Source organism: Mixophyes fleayi, chromosome 9, assembly GCF_038048845.1.
Source record: "Mixophyes fleayi isolate aMixFle1 chromosome 9, aMixFle1.hap1, whole genome shotgun sequence".
Classification (NCBI taxonomy): domain Eukaryota; kingdom Metazoa; phylum Chordata; class Amphibia; order Anura; family Limnodynastidae; genus Mixophyes; species Mixophyes fleayi.
In genome coordinates this window covers 64,079,155-64,105,893 of record NC_134410.1, presented here as the reverse complement: position 1 = coordinate 64,105,893, position 26,739 = coordinate 64,079,155, and the positions used below count along the sequence as shown (strand labels likewise).

Below are 26,739 nucleotides of genomic sequence, written 5' to 3'. Positions count from 1 at the left end.
TGGATTATTTTAATTTTATCATCGTTATTGATTGGTCTGCAGCACTGGACAATGAGGAAAAACAGAGAATATATAACAAACAAAATAAATAAATGCAGACATGAAAACAATGGGTAGGAAGGGTTCCTTTGCATGAGATCCCGGGATCTCTCCGTCCACTTTGCGATTGTCGGCGATAATTCTAGAGGATAATTTCAGCCACAGTTGATGACTATTACAAATGAATGGAGAGATCCTGGGACTTTGCAACAGCTATAATTCCACTGTCTGGTAAGAAAACATATTGCCTTCCCTCTCAGGGGATACATGTCCTTACGATCTTATGAAGTATTTAAAATGTCTGTGTATTTTTTTAATAAATATTCATTGAGGAGATAGGAGAGTGAAATATAGAGGAAGAGATATATTTGTAAAGGTGTTTGACAACATAGAAATAACGTAAGCATACAGACAAAGGGGGTGTAATCATAATATGGTGATATAATCACCCAAGTCCACCTGTCCAGGCTTTATTTGGTGGATGCTTGAGCACCTGTGGGGCTGTGATTATTTATTATATGAGACTTGCTTCACCACCACATGAGTACATTGGAAGATAAAGACCCTAATACAGATGAAGTACCAAAGACTATATGTAGGATTTATACTTCTGAGAAGTGGACTTTATATCTGTGTTTTTTTAACAGTTTGAGCCCATCTAGAGGGTGATCTATATTATAATTATTCTGTACATTTATTGAGTTGAGAAGAGCTATTCCCTATTACGTAGAGGTTAGCGTCAATTGTCTGCAATATTTTTTCTGTATAACTATACTTTTATGGCCCGAGTCATTAAGGAGAGCAAAGCAAACAAAAGGAGTAACTTTGCAACTTGGCAAAAGCATGTTGTATTGAAGGGGGAGGTAAATTTAAAATGTAATGGCAGATTTATAGTTGGTATAGGGCAAGTCCTAGATCAACTTAAAATTTCAATGTAAAAATAAAGCTATCCAGTATTTGAAAGCTACATGAAAAAACAACCACTATTTAACTTATGTGCAAAATAATAAACTAATTTGCACCATGGTTTGCATTGTAACATGGTTTTTGTCCAGGAGAAAAATTACTCCTTTTTTTGCCTTACTCTCCTTAATGAATCAGGCCCTTAATGTTTAAATGTTTTAGGGATAAGTAGAAAACCAGTGTCTGCTTATCTGTTTCATTAACTACTAGCATACTAAGTAATGTGTAATATGATACTACCTTTGATACGTTGCACTCCTTTCAATTTCCCAATCTTGCCTTCGATAGTACTGGTACAAGAATGGCAAGTCATGCCTTCTATCTTCATTTTCACCAGGACATCTCCAGTCTGGGTGGTTTGATGGTCTAGAGGAGCAGAAAATCTCTTACTTGGGTTCATGGCTTTTAAACGCAGTCCTGGAAACTTTTCAATAATAATGTCAGTATTCACTACTGAAGGTATAAAAGTCACACTGAGCACGGTCCTCTCTGGAGAGTTATTTACATCCAAGACTCCCTTGAGCTGTAAAAGTCCACAACGGATGTGTTCTGCAGACTGCTCTGAAGACAGGTGGAGAAAGGTTGTATCAGTAGGTACAGGCTGTAAGTTTGTACTAACAGGTGCAGTCTCAAATCCCATATCCTCAATAGCTTCCTGCAGGGTGTCCGACGTCTGACGCACAGGGTCGTAAATCACTGTAGCATTTTTACCTTCCAGCGATACCTGAAATGTAAACAGAGATAGAATAAAGTAGCCAAATAAAATAGAGGAACTACCTGGCCAGCCAAAAAAAAAAAACCAAAATGTTCCTACAAGTGAAATCTGGGACTGGTTTTAAAATTAACACAGGGCAAAAAAAAAAAAAAAAACTGCTTAATTAACTCTAGAGAGGTGGAGAGAGTTTCACAGTTGTCTTGCCTGTATTACCTGAATCATTACATATCAGTCACATAAAATACAGATATTGTTATCATATTAAATGGACAGTAATCAGGGGACCTAATCTACACACCTATGTCTCCCTGGAAAAAAAAACAACCATGGGTAGCAGTAACACAGGAGAAGGTTTGAAGTGTAATGTAGAGTTTTTCTATCTCCATACAGGGAGAGGGAGAGAGATAAGAGGGGAGATTGTTAAAGACACTCAAGATTTCAGTATAGGTAGTAAGGTAGTAGGCAATATGCTCAATTTTGACTTTAAAACCTCCAGAAGCTTTTTTCTTTAATCAAATAAAAGATGAATTATAAATGTAAACAGAGTATTTTGAATGTTACAATTACAATAGGACATTTAATAGTGCCCCACGTCACACTGCTGTACAGACAGAACCTTCATTGAAACAGAGCCGAGACAGTATTTATACCCCCCTACAGCAAGTGAACTAGGTTGAGTGAAATGCCCATTGAATCCATAGACAACTTATTGAAAAAGTGTTGGGGCCCGTTAAACAAGTTTCTTGTAAGACAATTAAGCATGCCAAGTGCTTCTTAACAACATTCAGCACAATGTTATGATTATTGTAGCTCTCCAGACCCTCACATTCCAGGCCTAATTATATTTATCCATGTCGACAGCTTAACAACTGGAAGGTGTAGGATTGATAGACTAGTACAATTTCATAGCTGCAGAATAACAACACACCGAATTCATACATCCACACATTACTCTGCAGGGAGGGGGGGGGGGTTTACAAAAACCTGCTCTTCACACACCACCACTCCATCCATCCCTTTAAACATAGATCTGAGCAAACAAAAATATACCCTCGGAATACACAAGTTAACAAGAAATGAATATGGGGTAGAAGCTGCTCACTCCATAGGGTATACAGGTATAATAGTATCGATAGTACACATTATAGAAAAATAGTACACAGCAAATGTTACCCATGCTTAGGCAAACGACAGAACAGTTACTTCTTCTCTGCCGGTGGGCACGTTACTTTCAATTTAACAGGGTATGCCATTGCACATTGGTATTTATATGTTGTAAATTGTTTGTTGATAGCTCTGAATTTTGTTCTCTGCTTCTGTACTTCAGCTGTGCAATCAGTGATTGATTTACAGGCATTGTTAACATAAAGACCACCTTTTTTACATGCAAAACCAAGACACATATCCCAGTTCCTATAATTAATTTGGCTATTAGGAATAATGGTGGAGCTCTGGGGCAAAGGAGATGCTTTGGTACTCTGTGTGTTCTAGTTGCACTCAATAATTCTTTTGCCCAGTTCTCAACAACAACAAAAAGAAAAAAGTTCAGATCTTGGCCCTTAAACTTATAAGGAAAATCCACTAGCCAGATATTATTCAGATGCAGCCAATTCTGCAAGCCATCCAATCTGGCATGAGTGCTGCCCAGCTGTGCCCGTTTCCGCATCTGTGGTCCTCTTGTGTAGTGTTTGAATACTGCGAATAGTTGAAAGATCAGTCTTTATGTCATGTACACATGGTTGTCAATAATTAACAGTGTCTCTCTGTAGAGAGTGTCTAAGAAAACAGTCAAATATTACAGCCATCTCTAGATTATTTTTTTTAGCGTGCCTATATTACGTAACAAACATCAGGCCTAAGATGATGAAACACTTAAAAATCGAAGGGCTGTTTCCTCATTTGAAAAATATCCCAAGTCCTGCACCATAGGAGCAAAACAGTATTTTCAAGCATACATAAATTTGACGGATAGCTTACATTTGTACATGCAGTTTGGTTTTGGTGGCTGAGAAGTTCAGCATATTAGGGTAGTGCCCTCCTGCGGTGATTATACAAATCGATTATTATTATTGTTATTAGTTTGTAAGTCACCACAGTGCTCCGCAGCACTGAACAGTGAATATATAAAACAGGAACCTACAAGGTAGAATAAAATAAATGCAGCTGTGAAAACAAAAGTGAAGAGCGGGCCCTGCTCATGAAAGAGCTCACAATCTAAATGGTAGAGTACAGCTGAGACAAGAGGAGCTAGTGGGGCTCAGAACAGAGTTTGACACAGATGTGAGGTGTACTAGTAGAAGTAGTATAGATGGGAGTAGAGTAGGCTTTAACAAAGAGGTGGGTTTTCAGTGACGTTTAAAGATTTGAAGTCTGGGAGAATGTCTGATCGGGAGTGGTAGCAAATTCCACCAGTTGGTAGCATCACAGGAGATCTCTTGTAGGCATTAGTGAGAGTTGATTATCAGAGGTGAGACAAGGTGCAGGTCAGAGGTAGATTGAATACGGTCTGAGGGAGAGTGTTTGGAGATGAGGGTAGATATTTGTGAAGGGGTGGTCTTGAGGGCTTTGTAGGTGAGGTTGTGTAATTTGCGTTGGATTCTGGAGACTATCCCATTGCTGGGATTTGCAGAGTGGTGTGAAGGATGTCGAGAGGCAAGAGGTGAAAATCAGTTTTCCCACATTTAGGATGGATGGAAAAGAGTTTGCATGGCCGAGGCGATATGCCAGACAGAAGGATGCAGAACATGTATAAGCCTTTTTGTTACATCTTGGATAAGAAAAGGGCCTATTGTAGCTATCAACTGAAGCAGACCACTGCCAATCTACTCAGAAGATTTAGATATTAAGGATAATCAAGATTAACAACGTTACTTGTTTATTGTATCCATACAGTTTAATGTGGTCGCACACTCCATGCAGACATGTCCACCAGGCCCCAACTCCAGCAAAATGTGTAAGGTATTAGTCAAAACTAAACAAGTTTTTCTAATGAAATAAAGCATCAACATACCAAATTGCTTTTAGGTTAATGCAACAATCTATTTTCTAGGGCAAACCAGATACATCAATCAATATTACTATTTAGCAAATATACAAAAAATTTGCTAAAAGTCATGGCAATGTAATTCAGCTAATCAAGACACAGGTCAAGACCAGGAAAGAAACTATACTGGCCATCTATAAACTGAAGCAGATAAAAAGCGGTTCTACGCTGTTTATGTTGCATTAGTGTCCACCAAGTATATTTCTTCTTCAATCTGTTTTTATTGGAGACTGGGATAACACAAAATATCAATATAAAAGCACACCATATAAAAGCAAGGTCTTACAATACATACAAGCCATGTTTCATCAATTATCATTACAATGATGTTACTGTACTTGCACCATCTAAGCTTATGATCATTATGGCTGGTATCTAATCAGCAACATCTGTCAGTATGCATAGTGTTTGATAGCTTACATATATATTGATACCCACGTTCATTATTTATAAACACGTATAATAAAACAGGATAGGTAGGAAAGCAGGAACCAGGAAAAACGGAGGGTGTGGAGGGAAACCAGCACAATTCACGGTGCACATCCAATAAAATCAATCTGTGTCTACATTTGTAAATGATCCAGAAAATGGGCTTCCTGGAAACAGTAGGAACAATCACTGATAGTCCAACCTTCTACCACTTTATGACCATCCTCTTCATTACTTTTTACATTTCACTCTTAAAATACTGCTTCGTTTTACCTCATTTATGTCTTACATTAATCATAAGTGCAGTACAGGTGTCACTTTTGTGGGTTACATTAGTGAAAGTGTACCTAGAAATGCAATTTCTACAGAAGAGCAACTGGAAGGTGCAAAATGAGAACCCCTTGTAAGTATAGGGACACCTCTTGCGCTGAGGAAAAGCCTGTGCACCGATCCATTCCACCCCTATCTGTAGTATGTGTGAGGCAGGTAGCATGTCATAGTGCAGCAAGTAGAAGACAGAAGAGTCTGGTTTGTACAGATCCAAATTAAAGAAGGTAAGTGAGTACTTATAAATGGTGGAGCCTGGGTGTTCATTTATCTTCACATTTTTTTTATTATTATTTTATTTATTTTTAAATAAGGTTTTATTGAGGGTTTTTGTTTTTTTTACATAGAGACAGAGAACCAGATCTAAAAATACATACATTTTGTAAAATATTGTTAAGAATAAATGAAAAATACATTTATAGTGAGCCTAAAACAGATACTGGAATGACTGTGTAAAACTAAATAATAAGAGCTGCTTACATGATATCTGGAGGTAGAGAGAAACAGAATAGGAAAAAGGCAAAAGAGTGGAGAAGGGGAGGAAAGAAAAAAAAAAGTGGTCGTACAGGGAAAAAAAATGAGGAAAAATAGTTGAAAAAAAGGGAAATTGAAACAGTTGGGAGCATTGAGTTCCCTGAACAGCTGGGTTATGTCATATTTAAAGAAGTAGGATATTAGGAAGCAAAATAGTCTTGCCAGAAATGTCCGTTTGATAGGAATTGATTAGGATGATCATTTAAGATACAAGTCATATGTTCTTGGTTATAGATTTGCCAAACACGCTGAATCAATGCTGGAATAGTGGGACTCTCCGACTGCTTCTAATTGTTAGCAATTAGACATCTGGCAGCAGTGAGGATAAAGCCTGGGAGTTTCCAAATCACTCTGAGTGTCAGGGGCGAGGCGAGGAAGGAGGAAATAGGAGAGATGAAAGGGGACTTGCTGGTGGGTAATTTTGTGGATAGGACCAGCAATGCCTCGCCAGAAAGGGAAAATTTTAGGACAGCTCCACCAAATGTGAGACAGGGATCCCCACTGACCACAGTTACACCAGCAGAGGTCTGTAGTATTTTGATAAATAGCTTTCAGTCTGGAGGGGACCAGATACCAGCGAAATAAAAGTTTATAAGAGTTCTCTTTAATCTCAGTGCAAACTGAAGATTTAGCGACTGCTTCTCTAATTTCCCTCCACTCCTCAACTTATGGTGGATGATCTATTGAGACAAAAAGCTTGGGGAGGAAATGAGGGGTATTCATTTTGGGATATCAACAAGCTTTAAAGAGCGAATACAATATTTCCAAATTAATAGAGAAAAACGTACGGGGGGCAGCCAGTCTCTCGGATCCAACCAGTATAAAATGGAAGGACACAACATCTGAAGAAGATCAGCCTCAGTATCCACCCACAATCTAGCATGGAGATATGCATTGGCAAGATTGATTTAGGTGAGGTGAGACACAAAGTAATGTTTATGAATATAGGGAAGACCCAGACTACCGTTTTTAGAATGTCTAGAGCCTGGGTGTTAATTTAATGGTGAGCGATGGTAGTAATTATTTAATAGTGTGTGAGAAATATTAATTTAATGTCATAGTAATGACTTAATATAAGATGGTGTGATCGCAAACTTTAATTAATGCTAGGGTGGTTTGGGGCTTATTAATTTAATGTGGAACTGATTTTAGGGAAAAGGAGAGCTATTTATTCATTGTGAATACCAATTATTTAATATTGGGAATATTTGGGGGGAAATACATTTTATTATTAAATGTAAATATGGGTCATTCCACATCAAATAAACACAGGGTTTCAAACTGACCGTTTCAGATTCTAATGAAATTTGGTATAATAAATGCTGTCATGGGTGTAAAGAAACCTACCCAAATCTTAGGCCGATATGTGCACTGGTTTTGTTATACGCCTTTAAAGTTGCACTTTTTTAACGAAAAACTTGCTTTTAACGTTTTTTTAAAATTACATTTGTAGCTCACCTGATTGGGCTAGAGAGTTTGGCAATGTCTCATTTTAAACCTCTTATTATGGACTCACACATAATAAGCATTATGTATGTTTCAATAAAAATTTAAATTGTAACATTTTCAAAAGACAAATTATGGTTCTCTCAAAAACACATATTTTTTAATTTTTGAAAAACATCTCAAAAATTGTTCACTGTTGTTAATAAATACCCAAAGTTTTATTTTGGGATCATCTGCTACAAGAGCTTTCACTTTGGACTGTTTGTTAAAATAATGAAAATGGGAACTATCTAGGCCTGCTCATTACTTTTAATTTATCTCATTAAACAATACTTTTGGTGTGTATTGTGTACAATCGCACATTATGTTACATACTGAAATATTTAAAACATTTATGATAATTTTATGCCATTCACATAGTCTAAGAAAGATTACTACAGATCATTACCATTTGGAGCTGCTGCTCTGGATGGATGGTGCTACTTGATGGGTTGGAACTGGCTGAAGGCTTCATTTGTTTTTAGAATTTCCATTTCAGAAAGGGTGAACCTGTTGGACTTAATGGATTTACCTTACACAGAACATCTATCATAGTAATCCATAAAACATCCGGCTTCCTTGGGTATAAAAAAGGTGGTGATGGACCAGCTGGATGGAGGATGTCACTTTCACTTCATCAATGCTTCATCTTTCTCCAGAATAAATGCGAGCCACCATTTCTTGTCAGAGACAACAGTTACATGCCCTCAGATGTCAGCAAGTGGGAGCGGATACTACATTATCTTGAGGAACTGAACAATGACCCACTTTTCGAAGTGTCCCAAGTTATTTTCTGCAGCTGGCACAAACTTTTGCAACTTTTGGTATCTCGGAAAATAATTTACACATCCATTCTGAAACAGTTCTCAATCCCTTCTTATTAGAAGTACGATTAGTCTACTTAAATGGGTTGAAACAAAGTACCTGTCACTTTCTTCCATCTTTATTGCTCTTTATTTTTCTAAAGCAATTTAAACACCAACCTCTGTTCTAAACCATTTGAAACACCACAGCAGGCTAGGACTGAGCTGCTGGGGAGTCAAGGAAATATTTCCCATAAGACTCTGAGGGGTATTAAGAGCATGTGCCAAGCTCTGACTGGAGGAGCCAATCACATGCTCCTCTGACCTGTGGAGATCAGCAGCAGCCTCATGGGTTGTACCTTCTCTTCTCTGCCTGGCCGGGTTGCTAAGGCTTCTTGTGAGTACAGTGTTGCGCCCAGTCTTCTGTGTCTCTCCCTCCCAGCACCACTTCTCCAAATTTCTGTTCCTCCCTGCTCCCAGCACACATTCTCCCAGTCTGATAATCCACTGAAATTAAACACTCCACTTTTTGAAATGTGACAAAAGTGGTCCAGGGTCAGGTAAGGTTTGGGTGGGCTTAAATTAGTGACCAAGGGGTTTTCTTCACTGATTAAAACCTAACCTGTCCCTGCCTTTTCAACACAATGGAAATGTCATTCCACGTGGAGTAACTTTCCACTTAAGTTTACATGCCTGCACATAAGTGGGAGCAGGCACTGTCTGTAAAATCTTGTCCCCAAACACACCTGAAGAGGAAAGTGCAGTCCTCTAATAAAGTGTGTACTGGGAAAAATATTGTTTTGTTGATTTTCTCAGATGTGTAGTGGCTCAATAAATATAATTTTCATGAATCACTCAGAACTTACAGTCCTTGTAGCAGATGATTCCATCATGATCCCAAAATAAACCTTTGGAGATTTATTAACAACAGTATGAACAATTTCTGAAAGGTTTTTCCAAAAAATTAAAATATGGCTTTTTGAGAAAATCTAAATTTTGATTTTGAAAACTTTATATTTCTATTGAAACATGATGTCGTGTTATATATTAAATGAAAGCCCATAATAAAGAGGTTTGAAATGAGACTTTGCCCAACTCTCTAGCTCAATCAGGTGAGCTACAAATGCAATTTAAAAAAACTTTAAAAAGGAAAGTTTTTCATTAAAAAAGTGCAACTTTAAAAGCATATAACTTCAAAACCAGTGCACATATCGGCCTGAGATTTGGGCGTTTTCTTTACACCCATGGCAGCATTTATTATACCAAATTTAATTAAAATTAGAAAATGTAAGGTAGATTTTTTTCTAAAATTGTGTTGCTTTGATGTGGAATGACCCATACCATTAATTTAATGTCAGGGCATTGCGGAGAGAATTAGCTCTATTTAATTATGAGTGCTATTTATTTAATGTCCGAGCTAAGCGGGAGAAAATAGATCTATTTATTGGATGTGAATGCTATCAATTTAATGTTGGGTTGGTTTCAGGTAGGAAGGTCTGAGGACGAAACGCGTAGAGGCTCTTTTCCAACTGTTCCTGTGTATATTTGGGTCACCATACCATCAGTTAATCCTGTGCGGAAGACTGTGGGAGGTTCCTGCTGTACCTGAGGACATGGTATATCTGATACCTGAATTTCAGATAAGCTTGCATTATTATTACTCTTTGTGAGTGTGCATTTTATATGTTAAATCCTGATTAAATACTGTTACCTTAAAATACTACACCATATAGTGTATTATCTCCTTTTTTCTTACCCACTGAGTGGAAGAGAGATATGGTGTTTACAGTATGCTGATGTTTTTGACTGGAGACCAGACTTGCAGTTGCTGAGAGTGCTGACCACATAATATTGAAAGAGAAGTGGTTGTTAAGCTGTGTTCCAGTCTTTGGATTAATCATACAGATAAGCGATATAATTTCCTTTGGGTGTGTAATACTATGGTGATGGGCTATCACTAACACACTGCTCCTACTAATAGTATGCCTATATTATTCTGTCTTTTTATATGTGCAAACTGGACTTATACCCTTGGTCCTATAAGACCATCCAGCAAGCGTGGAACTTTGATCTATTGACTATATTATTACTTCCCCACTGAACCTGGGATAAATTCCTAGTAACACACCATTGTGCGCCATATCCTTGTTTGACTTTCTATATGATTCTGGACTTACCCACCTATAATAAGGAAGGCTGCCTCCATATGTGGAAGAGGTGTTTATGTGGACTTTCTCTATACTAACCTTATACAATACTGCGGTGAGCGCCAGTGTTTATTACGTCTTTGGATATAGAGATTATATATATATATATATATATATATATATATATATATATATATATATATATATATATATATATATATATATATATATTTTTTACCAAACAGGGCTCCAACATTCCAGGAATCCAGACAGCCAACAACTGAGCTTAAGAACCGCGGGTAGTGAAAACTACAAGAACAGGTAGGAGAAATCAGCACCATCTGCCAACTGTCCTGAATCTGCTGGGACAGTCCAGAATTAGTAAGGACTTTGTACCAACTGCCACGACAGTTGGGATGCATGTCCCGCTTCACACTGTACAGCTCATTAAAAGCAAGCAATATGCACTACAGCAAGATGTTAACAGCTTGCACTTAATAATCAGTACAGTGGGAAGCAGGACATTTATCCCTACTATCCTTGCAGTCGGCACAAAGTCCTGAATGAGCGGAACAGTCACAGTCACATATTGTTGGGTCTGCCCCATCAGAATCAGGATAAATAGCTACAATTGTCCGTGTATTTGAAGGGAATGGGAAGAGATGGAGAGCAGCCTAGCACTGTCTCAGATGATAGCCATGACCCTTTCATACACTGGCAGTGTGTAATGGAAACCTCTCATCTAGAAATCCTGCGTTTGCCCCTGCTACTTCTAAAACAAAGAATGACTATCTAAATACACCTGCTTCACACCTACCAGCCCAGCTCAGTGTAAAACTAGGTACAGTTGTGCACTTAATCAGTACTTGGCAAGGACCAACTCAATCCACACAACTCCACCCATCAGACCGTGCAAAGTACTGCATCCCACACGCCACCATCTCGATTAAATCAGTGTTACAGTTTTTTATGGATCGTAACATCACACAACATCATCTACACTTTTGTAAATTATCCTTATTGTAGAATACATCAGATGGGAAAAATTGTCATGCATATAACACATTTTTTCCTCTAAGGAAGTTAGAGATATTCTTTGTAGAACTTGATCTAGAATTTAACAATTCCTTAAACACTGCAATAAAACAGGTTGCCAACAACTTTCTACCTCTATTATAAGGAGAGTGGCATTTCTCGCAAGGTCTGCATACCTCCATGCACTGATAATCCTCAGTCTGTTTTAGTCTGCTGTCCCTAACAAATTTTACTTACTCGTTTATTCAGCGCTATCACAAGTGTCAGTGAGACTAAAACTATTTTATTCATAAAATCACATCGTCGGCACAATCATAAACTTAAACTTACACACTGTACTTTATTGAGTTACATTTTAAAATAATATTTTAGTAATTATACTGGTTATCATTACCAAAAATGAACCCAACATCTGTGCACTACACATCAAACTAGTCATATGTCTAACAGGCTGCTTACCCACTAACATTACAAAACATACAGTCACCAGGAAAGCATAGCACGCAATACTGCGAATTCCACTCACCAGCAAAAGCAGTCTTAGTGCTGCATGTGCTGTGTTTGCAAAATGTTTTAGTAATTCCAGGACCCGCGAGTGAATGGCTACAAAAATATCCCAGAATCCCTCACCTGACATTTCTATATGCAGTAATTCTAATGTCATATAGTCTCTCGTCACAGTTTCATAATAACGTAGCACTGTGGCTTGCTTAGCCAATTGGGCAGTGATAAATAACTACGTTTGTGGTTTTTTTATTAGAATCATTTGCTGCAAAGCGGCTTATCTTTTATCTAGAATAAACACACTTATTAAAGTGTAAATTACAAGTAATCTCTAAAACACTTCAACACAAGGGAATTAGCAGTCTGAACTTCCCTATTTTTCATATATGACAGTGTTCTTTTGTCACGTTGTCCATGGACATGAATTTAGAGGAACAATGATTCCATGTAATGACTAGGAAGCCTCAAATCCTATATGTGCTATTCTCTTATAAAGCTAGCAGCATGAACCGATTAAGAAACCACTTACAGACATAGAGGAAAAAGACATCTTCAATAACTAGTAACTGAACATTAGTTATAGATAATGACTTTTTATTTATAATTAATAATTTTAAAGGGATTAGATATAACCAACACACAACCAATTTCTAACTACAATTTCGCTTATAGAACCTTCTGGATTGGCCTTTAGGCTTTGTTCCAATGAAATATAAAGAAATACCTGAAGCACAATTAGCACTATAGTGATTATAGGTCTGTACATTGTTTACAGTGCTATGGTTGCATTATTATGAACTGCACGCAATGAGAAAATACCACCTCATCTCTGCAATGTCAGTGCTAAGGTTAGTTCCTACTAGAGTGGCTCAAATCCAATCCGCATTCTGGCGTAGGAGATCTGGGCATACACAAGTTCACTGTCAGTCTGTGTGTTTAGATTTCACAATACATTCCTGCTACAATCCTACCCAATGCTACACCTAAACTTCTGCATATTTTGCCAAGGTATACCTCACATTCCATAACACACAATGGAACCTACTGTAGAATCTCCCAAGTGGTGCAAGATGTAGTTCAGAGTGAATCACATACTTGCCATTCCTGGTATGACAGGTGAGACTCACAATAAGAGATGCTCTTTAAGTTAATCATAAAAATATAAGATAATCCCTGATGACATCCAATTATAATACTGGAACACTGTTCCCCAGAGAGATAGTACACACATTATATCGTCCATGATAATTATATCTGTGGATAGAAGGCAATTTTGAAGTTGTACACATTGATCTATGAAAAAATAAACTCAGTATTTGTTTAAAAGTATAAATATTATATTTTTTTGATAATGTTCATTCTCTATGTTTAGATATGGATATTAGTAATGTTCGTGCCACAAACAAACATTGTAAAAGCACTTTACCTGATCTGTTCTTACCATCCAAAAATATTATACTAAATTATTTAAACATGATAATGGCAGATTTTAAACAGTTAATATTTGACAGTATACATTTGTATTTTTTCTGCTAAGAAAGGGACACAAGTTGAAAACACATTACCAAGAGACACGTAATAAAATAATTATGTCAATCAGGACATCCAATTCCTTGTAAAAATGCTGCCAAAACCTAATTTAATCCTAAAGTGCACACTATTGTCCATGACTTGCCTTGTGGGGAAACTCTTAATGTGATTACTGGAGAGGTATGTTACTGTTTGGACAATGTCTATTAAATTAAAAACAAATCAAGTACTAAAATAGCATTTAAAAGCAGCCTTGAGACACCAGTTATAATTTATGTATGCATTAGAACAATTGTATTACATGGTGAATATCATGGCACAAAATCTGTGTAATTACCTAAACTTTGTACATTCAACCTTGCAGAGCAGTTCTGTTACTCTAATTCTGAGTAAACTTTGCCATGTTAGTGTGTAACACACTGCAGTATACATAAGTGTGCAAGGTTAGACCCTGTGTAAATACGTATATGGTATTGAGAATTAAAGGTTTTCTGTTGCTTTGCTGGTATTGATCTTCTATGTTAAGGAAGGGTACAGACAACAGAATGGCAGCAGGCCACCTCTAAGATAAAGGGAGCTGGTGTGAAGACTGCACATTCTCCTGGGCATCTGTTTGTCTTGTGGGAGAAAGCAGCTCTACCAAGGGTGCAGTGCAGTTGTGAGGAGGCAATTAGAGATCATTCTGTGTGTATAGGAGTTTTGTAGAGTGTCTAGAGATTGTGTTAGTGTGTAGTGAAAAACAAAACTTAGATTGGATGTTAGTTCTTTAGAAACCAGTTGGTGTGTGCGATGTACAACTCAGCTCACCCCTGTAGTGGCTTGAGCCGTATGTATTTTTATATACCCTCTTGTTACACAGACTAGTAATACCTAAAAAAAAAAAAACTAAAAAAAACTTTATAGTATTTTTAAAACAAGGGGCTCAAAGAATTTCTGGTAACTAAATGTAACAATTGTATTTTGAATAAGTGTCATTAATTATATTTTAATGTGTTTATTTTATTTCACTGTTGTTAAGGTATTAACAACAAAATGGAACAGTTTATATGTAAACCAGCAAAATAACAACATCTGTGGAAAATGAATATTAGTATTAGAAAACAAAATACCAATTAAATATATACAGACACATGAACAAGAAAGCATACCGTCTTTCAAATCTGTGTTTTTACATTTCAAAACATATATAACAAACATAAAATTGTATAATTTGAATACATCTGAAATAATGTGACAACCCATAACAGATTGTACTTGGTCATTATTTAATTCAGCAAAAAATAAGCCAACGTGAAAAAGCCAAATGTGAAAAAGTAAGTACACCATTACTGCTTCCTTATCAGTAAAGTAGGTCATAATTTGATTATCAGGAAGTGTCATCTGTATGTAAAAGCAGAATCATTGGCAGTTCAGTCTGGAACATTCAGGTTTGTGTCAACACCAAGCCAAGGAGAAAAGACATCACTATTGCTGTTCATCAGTCTGGAGTTATAAGGTTATTCCCAACTGAAGTCCATAATTATACAGTGAGAAAGATTATATACAAAATTAAGAACACTGAAGACAGGTGCCAAACTCCCCAGGATTGGGAGTCCCAGCAAATTCACCCAAAGATCAGACAATATGATGCTCTGAGAAATCACCAAGAACCAAAAAGCTACATTCATGGATCTATAGTTCTCCATCAACAGAAAAAAAAAAAATGAAAAAACAAATTGGAACATTCATGGACGGGAGACCATGAGAAGCCCTCTGGAACAATGCCCTCTTTATAGATGAGGTGGAACTTGTGTCTAGGGTTATTTACGAACAAAGTATAAAAGTGCAGGAACCTTTCGCTAGCAATCAGAAAATAGCATTGCAAGTTACACAATGAAAGCAAATGTCTCGTTGGTTGCTAAGGGTATTTGCACTTTACACCTAGAAGATAACCACCATTGTGTTACACTGCATACAGACGACATTTACTAAGTAAGCCAAAAGAACAGTGTTCCTCTGATAGAGAGCTTTTATCTAGCACAGGTTATCTCTAACCAGTGAAGTAGTATATCTGTGACGTACAAAAGAACCAGACAAACTCGGAAGTCAAATCGGACTATCAGACTACAGTGCTCTCTCCCAAGCTAGCATCCCGTCTACTTCACAGCAATCCACTGTGTGCTCCCCCAAAGAGTGTATTTTATCCAGCATGCTAAGCTACGTACCAGGTGAACCAAGGAACTATGTAATAAGGCAAAAACACAGCGCTAAAATAGCCGGTGTCTGGTCTGCTGTAAAGACCTGGGATATTTATGGTTTCTCATGATGCTCAGTAAAATAGTATCAAAACCTACTTATTTGCAAAACCAATATGGCTGCAAGGTTATTGAAGTCACAAAAATCCACATAAAAATATTTATTAATCTCATAGGTTTCTGTCTATATTTATCAAGAATGTCAAGAGGAGAAAGAAGATAGCACACTGCAGAGTTCTATATTGTGTACTGCTATTGAACTTTGACTACAAATCTCAGCTAAAGAAAGTAAATGTACATTCAAAGAAATTCTTTAGATTAAGAATATAATCCCAAACAATGAAAAGAACCAACCAAAAGAACTAATGCATCAATCCAAAGGAAAAAAATAAAATAATAACACGCTGTATTGTAATTTGTTCTCTTTACTGCACACTTAGCCATGTTTAATGCTCCATAATCAGCGATACCCATGAGTGACTTAAGGAAGGCAAAAGATTGTTAAAGATTAATTCCTGTTTTTCGAAGTATGCATCAAGTGCTGGCTTATAGTGGACAAATATCCATGTCCTAAAATAGCTATATGGAGAAATATCCATAAACCTGAATATAATGTGGTTCTAACACTAAGATATCTGGAAATGATATAAGAAAAAGAAACCGGCATATAATATAACGAGTACAATGCATGAATTAGATTACGTACCTGAATACTATAAATTCCATTCAGACTGCCAATCCGTTGCTCAATGGTCTGGACACAAGAATTACAGGTCATCCCCTCCACGGGGATAATAGCCAGCAGTGCCTTTGAATCCATCTCCATTGAAATTCAATCACTTAGCAAGAAGGAAAAATAAATCTGTCTTAGCATAAGAAGCAGAAAGATGCCACAAAAGCACATTGAAAAAACACCACTGAAACATCATGAGACCAACAATATTTTATAACAAACATTGAGGACAAAAGCACCTTAAGGTAAATGCTAAAACGTTCTATAATAATATATTCTTGCAATGTATCTCAATGCTAGACACCAGATGCTGCTACTAGTGCTGTTTAAAGGCACACCTGCATCCTGCTTCCCTGCAGAGATCACATATTAAATTAAACAATGCCGATTACTGATGTCACCAATTCACCCAGCAGCAACAGAGCTGCTGGCTAATTTGATTTCACACACATACAGCAATATCTTGGATCTATGTCCAAAAAGTAAATTAATCTTTTACAAGCTATTATTGCTTGTACTAATCTGCAGCAAATATAACTAAGGATACATTGTGATATTTAATTTTTTCATTCACCTCATCTACAATTTTCACAAGTTAATAGAATATATGCTAGAAAAACAACATTACTTTATACTGTCAGCTTGCACTATTAACAGTCTAAAAACATACTTGCCAACTCTCCCTGAATGTCAGGGAGACTCCCTGAAATAGGGGTGATCTCCCTCACTCCCTGAAGAGTCCGACATTCTCCCTGATGCTGAGCCAGTACAAGACGTGGTTGGCTTCGCCATCTGCGGCATGATGACACAGTTCAGAAATTATGTCCAATGTCTATGTATTGATGCCTATGGAGGTGGCCATTTTCATGGAGACCGAGATTTAATCAAAGACTGACAGGTAAGACAAAATGACATCAGTAATGGAGACAGAAATGTAAGAGACACTTCAGTCTCTAGAGATTCATTAGCTGCTTTTCTGTAACGCATAGTTGCATACTCTCCCGGGAATGTCCGGTAGACTACCACATTTCTGGGAGACCTCCTGGTTCTTGCCCCCATAATAGATAAGTGATGGGGGCGGGGCTTAATGACACGAATATTGTGTGATCTTAGCCTCACCCCCTGCTGTAATTGGCCAAAATTGTGACAATCGATTATGGGCGGTGCCAAAATGATGTGAATTGTCAAGCCCCGCCACCGCATGCCCACCTCCCCCTGGGATCTCCCTGAACGAGAAAAAGTTGACAAGTATGCCTAATAACAGTAAATTGGTGACAGAAACAATTACAGAAAATGTATTGCACAATATGAAATAGAGGAGTTTGGACTGTGAAACCAATAGAAGCAACAAGTTAATAGATACTTAGCTGACTATAAGACAACCAAGGAAGCCTGAATTATTGTCAATAACTGCATGTGCTGTGTTTGCAAAATGTTTTAGTAATTCCAGGACCCGCAAATGAATGGCTGTTTTTTAATGTTTGCTTTTTGTTTGTTTTTTACAACAAGCAGCACACACACACACACACACACACACACACACCTCTTTGAGAAAAGAAAACGAACCCTGGATAGGCTAAAAAAAAATCTGCCACACTGAGTCCCTGTATTTCCCAGAATCCCTCACCTGACATTTCTATATGCAGTAATTCTAATGTCATATAGTCTCTCGTCACAGTTTCATAATAACGTAGCACTGTGAATTGCTTAGCCAATTGGGCAGTGATCAGGGCCGGATTAAGGGAATGGAGGCCCCTGGGCTAAGGGGGCCTCCATTCCCCCGTGAGGCCCCCCCCCCCCCATGATCTGAGCCGCCCCTCGGAAACCCCCCCCGGGAAGTACTGCAGGGAAAGTGCTCAGCAGCAGTGATCGGGCTGGGAGCGCCCCCACCCCCGACCGATCAATACTGCTGCTGAGCACTTTCAAGGGCCCCCTGGATGCCATAGGCCCCTGTAGCCCAGTTAGCCCTATGGTTAATCCGGCCCTGGCAGTGATAAATAACTACGTTTGTGGTTTTTTAATAGAATCATTTGCTGCAAAGCGGCTTATCTTTTATCTAGAATAAACACACTTATTAAAGTGTAAATTACAAGTAATCTCTAAAACACTTCAACACAAGGGAATTAGCAGTCTGAACTTCCCTATTTTTCATATATGACAGTGTTCTTTTGTCACGTTGTCCAAGGACATGAATTTAGAGGAACAATGATTCCATGTAATGACTAGGAAGCCTCAAATCCTATATGTGCTATTCTCTTATAAAGCTATCAGCATGAACAGATTAAGAAACCACTTACAGACATACACTATGACAGAGGAAAAAGACATCTTCACTAACTAGTAACTGAACATTAGTTATAGATAATGAGTTTTTATTTGTATTTAATCATTTTAAAGGGATTAGATATAACCAACACACAACCAATTTCTAATTACAATTTCGCTTAGAACCTTCTGGATTGGCCTTTAGGTTTTGTTCCATTGAAATAGAAAGAAATACATGAAGCACAATTAGCATTATAGTGATTATAGGTCTGTTCACCAAATAATATTAGCATCAACAATTCACCTGGCATTTGGGATTTATATCTTTTATTTTACATAAAACACTATACACATTATTTTAAGTGAAATGAAATAGAAGAGAATTGACTGTTGACTGTTGTATTGTTTCCAATAGGAAAAATATAATGAGTAGAGTTCACAATTATTTTACATGTGTTTAACTATTTTTTCCTTAAAGAGCAAATTCACAAATAAACAATGAAAGTATTTTGAACATGAAAGTTAATATCAAAATAGATTTGCTAAAAGTGGGCATGGCCAAATTACCTGCATATTCAACATACATTGTTGTGAATAATGAAATAGGATATTACTGCATTCTATAAGAATAGAACACATTTGGGGAAGCTTGTCCACTTAAGTTCAGCATAAAAAAGACAGCAAATCTAAATAGGACTTAAAATCTCATAATCCACGCGCAGTTCTCCATCTTTATAGCACCAGCTGGGGACATTAGCTAAACTTGCAGTACAGCAATAGTGACATTATAGAATCAATGTATTATTATAAGACATGGGGGTGAAGTGCAAAAAAGGAACAGTATGAGCAAAAGAAGTGGCAACACTTTTAAATGTGCTTTTGCCAAGTGTCACATGGTCATTTTTGTATGAAATCTTCAATGTGCAGCCATACAGATCATTGAAACACTCACATACCTCACAGTACTTCAGGGGAGGTAGAGACAATGTTATTGAGGATAAAGCTACATGTGACAGGAGCAGGAATACCACAAAGTAGTTATGCAAGATGTCTATTAGAATATTGCAGGAAGATTGTCGAGCATCATTTGACAAGTAAACTTTATATTCCTTTTAATTTACAAAATAATTACCTAGTATGTCCTTATTGGACATTATTATGTGCACAAATGTGTACTTCATAAAATATAGCATCTTATCTCTATAGTGGATCCTTGTAAGCCATTTATTTGTGGGCCCTGCATGCCCCAGACCAACAATGTCTATGAGTGGGGCTGTTCTGATGTAGAGAAGTGGTCACCAGCTGTCACAGAAAGCAAGACATTATAAAGTGAAACTAAACACAAATGTAATTCAATAAAACTAGTCATTTAATCATATTTTTAAAATTAATAATTAGGTTAACTTTACTCACTAGCAAAAGTTTAACGAGCTCAGCCGAACAAGATTGGCCATGATGACTTTGGTGTTTTTTTTAAGTGAATTGTATACTGTATGTTGAGAAAGAAAATGATAGTGTAGATCCTAAGCTCTGGTTGTCTATACTTCTTCCATAAATATACAATCTGCCTTGTTAATAACTACAGCAGATGTGTTAGCTTGTTTAAAGTACACCTGACACCAGCGGGAACATGGATTTTCAGTTGAAGCTTAAGCAGAGAACGTTCTTAAAATTAAAGATTCAGTTTGGGTAGAATTCAATAAGGAAAACATAAGAGCAAAATACTGCTTAACTGCACTGCAGTGACCTATCTGTTCTGGCAGATCTCCCAATATCTGCAGCAGTCAGGGAAGACTGTTCACATCCTACTAGCATCATGTTGCCGACAGACAAGTCTGTATGAATAAAAGACTGCCTCAGCAGGCATCATCAGTTGACCAATGTTCTGTTGTAGCCCAGGAGATGCTTTCCTAGCTTTTGTGTTACTCATTGAGGCAGGCTCTCCTGAGAGCCACAGGCAAATTGGGATCTGCCAGATCGGATGAATACCACAAGGAAGATAAATAATATTTTGTATTTATGCTTTACTTATCAAACATCAAATAAAACTTTTTAGTTCTGGGTGGAGTTGTCCTCCAGTATTTACCAGTAACCATTGCAAACATAGATATATTTTTGCTTTATAAATGTATTTTTGTGATTTTACACCAATTACCTGTTTTCCTTAGGTAGTTGATGCAAAATAAAAAGCTATTTAATACCAAAAGAAACTTCTGTTATGTCCCAAACAACTATATAGAATTTGCTTGGGTAGATTAAGAAATGAAAAATGAACAGCACAAAATCATGATAATTGGTCTGGTCACAGAGGTGTAAACCAACTTTGGCTTTAACTGGTTAAAAAAACAATTGTCTCCCACGAGACGAGGGTCTGCATTGTAGCATGTCCTTTAAGATAAACCATTTACCTATGCAGCGCTTCCACTCCTGGGACAGCCCCCTCTTCTATTTCTGAGCGCCAATCCAAAAAGAAGTGTGATAGGAAGCTGCCATTTGAGAGAAACAGCTTCAGTGTGTGAACATATCAGTACTATTGAGAGCACAAAATGCAAGCAGGCACTGCTACATCAGACTTACAGAGGTCCAAATCCCAAAACTGGTTTGTATCTTTATGTAGCATATACATAAAATATTGTTGTAAAAGACAATTAGAATAGAAGAACATTTTAAATCCATATAAAAAATAATTTCTCGTAAAATCTCCAATTACACAATGTATGTAAATACTTAAATGTTCATAATCATAACAGATGTTGAATCAATGATTCATTGAGGCGTGTCTGTGCAAATCAGTGATCTCTCTAATTTAATAACAAAATATGGTGCACAATTAATTTCAGAAGAGAGCGTTGGAGGGTGTGGGCATGCATGCCGTCTAGTTAAAAGGGGGATAAATACCATAATCTGAAAGGGTGTGGAGAGCAGACAGGGATAAAGATGAAGGCAGACTGACACATAGATCACAAATACAGGAATTAAAACAGTGTGCAAGTAGAAAACTCTAGTCTCCAGTAAAAAAAACAGGTATTCAAATACTAAAGCAAAACTGTATGGTAAGGGGATCAGAATAGAATATACCTGACAAAGTTATGTTATGTGTGGAAATTCTACACATGCCAGGACCTTATGTCTTAATCTACTTGCGTGAAAAGATTATCAGCTTAATTTCTTTTAAAATGACAATTTAACTTATTTGCAAGTAATGTTTATTTTTTCTACAATGCTGAGCAGTTGGAGGAAAAGAGAAGTCACCAAAGCAGTTAGGATGCCTATCTCACAGTAAGTATAAAGAAACAGTAGGGGTTTAGCGAAGTCACACAGTAGGGGAACAGTATGGGGATCATAAGTGAGGAGAAGTGGGGTTGAGGGCTAACAGTAATTAGAAGGGAAGAGTAATAATGGGTCAGATGTGTCCAATGTCTCACAGCAAATATGGGAGAATGGGACAGCTAAGTCAGTATGAGAGGGCAGTTAGGTGCTCTGTATCACATTAAGTATGGGAGATAGGGGCAACTAAATCATGTTCCAAAAATAACAGGGAAGAGAATATGTGGGCAGTTAGGATCACTGTAAACATGGAAAAGTGCGACAGCAAAGTCGTGTTCCAGAATAAGTATAAGGGCACAGTATGAGGTGGCAGCAGGTGTCATTTCAATAGGTAAGAGAGGGGCAACTATGTCCCAAAAGAAGTATCAGGGAAAGAGCATAAGAGGGCAGCTATGTAAAGAGTCAGGGCTACATGGAAGGTATTAGGTCAAATGTCTTATTATCAAGTGAATGAGATGGCAATAGTATTCCCAGATAAAAGATAGACAAGTCCTATTGACTAAGTGATATACAAGGGGACTAAGTGATATACAAGGGGACCAAGTGATATACAAGGGGACCAAGTGATATACAAGGGGACCAAGTGATATACAAGGGGACCAAGTGATATACAAGGGGACCAAGTGATATACAAGGGGACCAAGTGATATACAAGGGGACCAAGTGATATACAAGGGGACCAAGTGATATACAAGGGGACCAAGTGATATACAAGGGGACCAAGTGATATACAAGGGGACCAAGTGATATACAAGGGGACCAAGTGATATACAAGGGGACCAAGTGATATACAAGGGGACCAAGTGATATACAAGGGGACTAAGTGATATACAAGGGGACCAAGTGATATACAAGGGGACTAAGTGATATACAAGGGGACTAAGTGATATACTAGGGGACTAAGTGATATACAAGGGGACAAAGTGATATACAAGGGGACCAAGTGATATACAAGGGGACTAAGTGATATACAAGGGGACTAAGTGATATACTAGGGGACTAAGTGATATACAAGGGGACAAAGTGATATACAAGGGGACAAAGTGATATACAAGGGGACAAAGTGATATACAAGGGGACAAAGGAAAAGAGCATGTCCTGACTTATAGATAAGAGAGTTCTGAGAGGAAGATGTCTTTTAGAAGGAGGTATAAACGTGTTACTTACATATATCAGACTATAAGCCGGCGGGAGGGTGACCATCCCCGTTTCCTGGAGCCAGTCCCAGGCTGCACTCACATTCTCATCCTGAGCCGCGCTGTCACTTTGTGCCAGCCAGATACTGAGATCCGGAATGGAAAAGGTCTCGCGAGAGAAGAGCAAAGTCACATGACCGAGCTTGCAATCACCATGGCAACTTGAGGCCAAAAAGTCCATAAGGCGGAGTTGAGTAGAGATACCTTCACGTGACTAGAGAATGTTGATGAGATGACCCCGCACTGCCGCAGTCCTGTGATAGTCACATGCTCGACACTAATCCCATTATCAAATGGTCAAATTCATCAGTATCCTGACAATCTAGTCTCATGTTCACTTCTATCGTTACATAAATGAATATTACTATATTAATTTCACATTTTTTTATTTAATCTTTGTTACGTGCACGCAATATATAGCAATATGCTGAACAGATACATAAACTATAGCTATAATAATAATTTGATCATAATATATGTGGAGTAAGAAGGTGTAGTATGAGAGTAGTCAAAATATTGGAGTTATTCAGTTGTTTTGAAGTCCTCAAAAGATCAAGACCCAGTCCCACAAACACATTCAGTTCACTGCATACATGCATAATTGTCAACTGTCCCTAATTTACAAAGACAGTCCCAGGTGTTAGAGATTTGGCAATGGAAATGTTCTTATTTTTTGTTCTCTTGGTGGGGGTGGCATCCTCAGCTGTGAGCGTGACACTTAGCTGTGAGCGTGACACTTAGCTGTGACATAGTCAAGCTCCACACTGACATGGAGAAGCAGCTGCAGCCAATGGCTTCATAATGTAAGAAGTTGAAATGCAGGCTGCTTCCCCTTCATGTGAAAGGCTGGAGGTCTGTGTGAGGAAGCTCCTGTGGCATTAAAACACTGAATGTGACAAGTAACTTTGTTCCGTAGTCCCTAATAAGGTGTTTGGTTAGGCTGGGTTGCAACTCAACTGAGGGGACACAGTTGGGCCTCAGGATAGTCCTTTCTCCTGGGTATCATCAAAGTCCCCACTCTCCCCCTCCTGTTTCTCATTTGTGTAGTCTCTTCCCTTCATGGGTCTTGTCTATTGCTGCCGCTTCCCTTTCCATCTCCTGTTTATTGCCTATGACCCCTCGATTTTCCCCTTTGAGTGTGTTGTCTATGGTCCCCTCTCTCCTCTTTCCATGTCTTGTTTGTGTCCCCTCGCTCTCCCTCTTCAGTGTTTTGCCTTTCTCCCACTACAGTTTCTTATTTATGCCCCCCCCCCACACACACAGCATCATTTATTGTGTCTTTGTCCCATCTTACTACCCCTTTTTTTCTATATGTCTCCGTATGATTTAAATAGTTTTACAAAAAGGAGGGAATAAGATGGTGCATGGACACAAATTTGACTGCCCAATCTACATGGCTGCCATTTGGCAATCTCACTCTGCACCTACTCCATGTCATGCCACCTCGATACTGGCTGAACACAGTTGTGTTATGTAATTTTACAGTGCATCATCATCTCCTGAGCTCAGCCCTCCTTTTTCTCCTCCAAGCCAGACAACCAAGTTTCTGCTACTGCATGGTGAGTGCAAGGGTGTCGGCCATGGATTAATTTATATACTTAACCATGCCCATTCTGATATATTTATCAGAATCAGGGACAAACGTAGGACTTGAGGAGGGGGGTTTCCACGGCACACCACCAGTGGGCGTGACCAGCATGCATGCGGGCGTAGCTATAATTTTAGACAGTTCTAGGTAGCTCTCCAACTCTTCCAATCCCGCTTTAAATACACGAGCAATGCTGCGTGCACTACTGTTAGGTGCATGCAGCTCCCCCTTCATGAGCAGAGAAGTGGGAAGTGGGACATACCTCCGAACTGTCCCTGTAGTCAGGACAAAGTCCTGACTGAGTGGGTTAGTCCCCAAACTCAGGACTGCCCCATCAGAATCAGGACAGTTGGCAGACTGCTCTCTCCTACCTGTTCTTCCTGCTTTCAATACTTGTTGCTGCTGCTTGTGTCCTAAGCTCAGTTGTGCTTGTCTGTATCCTGGAATGTTAGGTCCCTGTTTGGAAACAGAATAGATACAGGAGATATAAAAAATACCAGCAATGAGTGAACACAGTAGGCCTCCCTGTCTCTATGCAGTCCGATATTAAATCAAAACAACTCATGTTTTATTATTAGTGCCCCTTTTCTGTAACCAGCCCGACTGTAAAATAATTTTATTCACCTTTAATAAAAATATCTATTTCCCCCAAACAACCCCAACATTAATTGTAATCACATTTATTAAATAAACCTATTTCCTACCATACAGTAAATAACTTGCATTCACTTTTAACAAATAGCAATACTTTTTCCAAAACTCTGCCACACATTTAATTAATAGCGCCCAAACCACCCCAACATTAAATGAATCATCCCACCCTACATTAATAAGTCTGCAATAACCCCACTATTAAATTAAATTGCCCCACCATAACCACACCAACAAAATAACACCCATTAATTAAACACCACCTACCTCACACATTACATTGCCACAAGGCCCCTGTGCCATCATACACACTACATTGCCACAAACCTCTTGTGCCATCACACACATACTACATTGCCACACACCCTGTGCCATCACACACACACTACATTGCCACAAGCCCCCGTGCAATCACAAACACATTACATTGCCACACTATATTTCCACAAGTCCCCTGTGCAATCACAAACACACTATATTTCCACAAGCCCCCCCCTGTGCCATCACAAACACATTATATTGCCACACTATATTTCCACAAGTCCCCTGTATCATCACAAACACATTACATTGCCACAAGCCCCGTGCCGTGCCATCGCACACACACACACATTGTATTGCCAAAAGAAACACATATTGACCGAACAACAAAATATATACAGCAGAGATGAGTGGTGCGGATTCAGAGAAATCCGACAAGATTCTACGTTGGTTATCTGCGTTGAACCAGAACACGACAAAATTGGATCTGAAAACAAGGCAAAACATTGTTTCCGGTAAAATGATCTTGCAAGTTTTTGATCGATATCTACTATATATAGTAGATACCTGTTCCCGTCTGCCATTTTAGCAATGTTTATAGGCTGTAGGCTGCAATTCTGTGTTAAGAAAATCACTTGGAGATGGTTGGACTGGGTGAAAGAGGCTACTTATATTGCAATAGCTATGATTTTACTGCAGTTTATTTAGAGATCAATCTGCTAGAACTGTACTGACAGCAAGGAAATAAAGAGAGGCAGACAGAAGAGTCTACAGAGCCAAATTGTAGAAGGCAAGTCTGGGTGGAGGGCTCTTATTATAGTAGGGGTGGAAGCTGACAAGTAATTAAATAGTGAGGGTGGGTGATAATCATTTAATAGTAAGTGGGAAATATTAATTTTTTTTGTGGTTTGCTATTTATTTGATAATGGG

The 26,739-nt window shown here is 38.1% G+C and overlaps 1 protein-coding gene across 3 annotated transcripts in view; it reads right to left on the bottom strand.

Moving 5' to 3' along the window:
- Positions 1 to 23,395, bottom strand: part of ATP7A (ATPase copper transporting alpha) — a 69,794-nt gene extending 46,399 nt beyond the window's left edge. For 2 of the 3 annotated variants that reach the window (XM_075184437.1, XM_075184440.1), the window contains exons 1-3: positions 23,281 to 23,395; positions 16,495 to 16,627; positions 1,243 to 1,726 (exon numbers count right to left, since the gene is read on the bottom strand). In XM_075184437.1, coding sequence (XP_075040538.1) covers positions 1,243 to 1,726; positions 16,495 to 16,614 — 604 coding nt within the window. In that variant the 5' untranslated portion in view covers positions 16,615 to 16,627; positions 23,281 to 23,395. Of the gene's footprint in view, positions 1 to 1,242; positions 1,727 to 16,494; positions 16,628 to 21,194; positions 21,273 to 23,280 lie in introns of those variants that run through there. The other variant, XM_075184439.1, reaches the window with a different exon arrangement.
- Between the last annotated feature and the right edge of the window lie 3,344 nt (positions 23,396 to 26,739).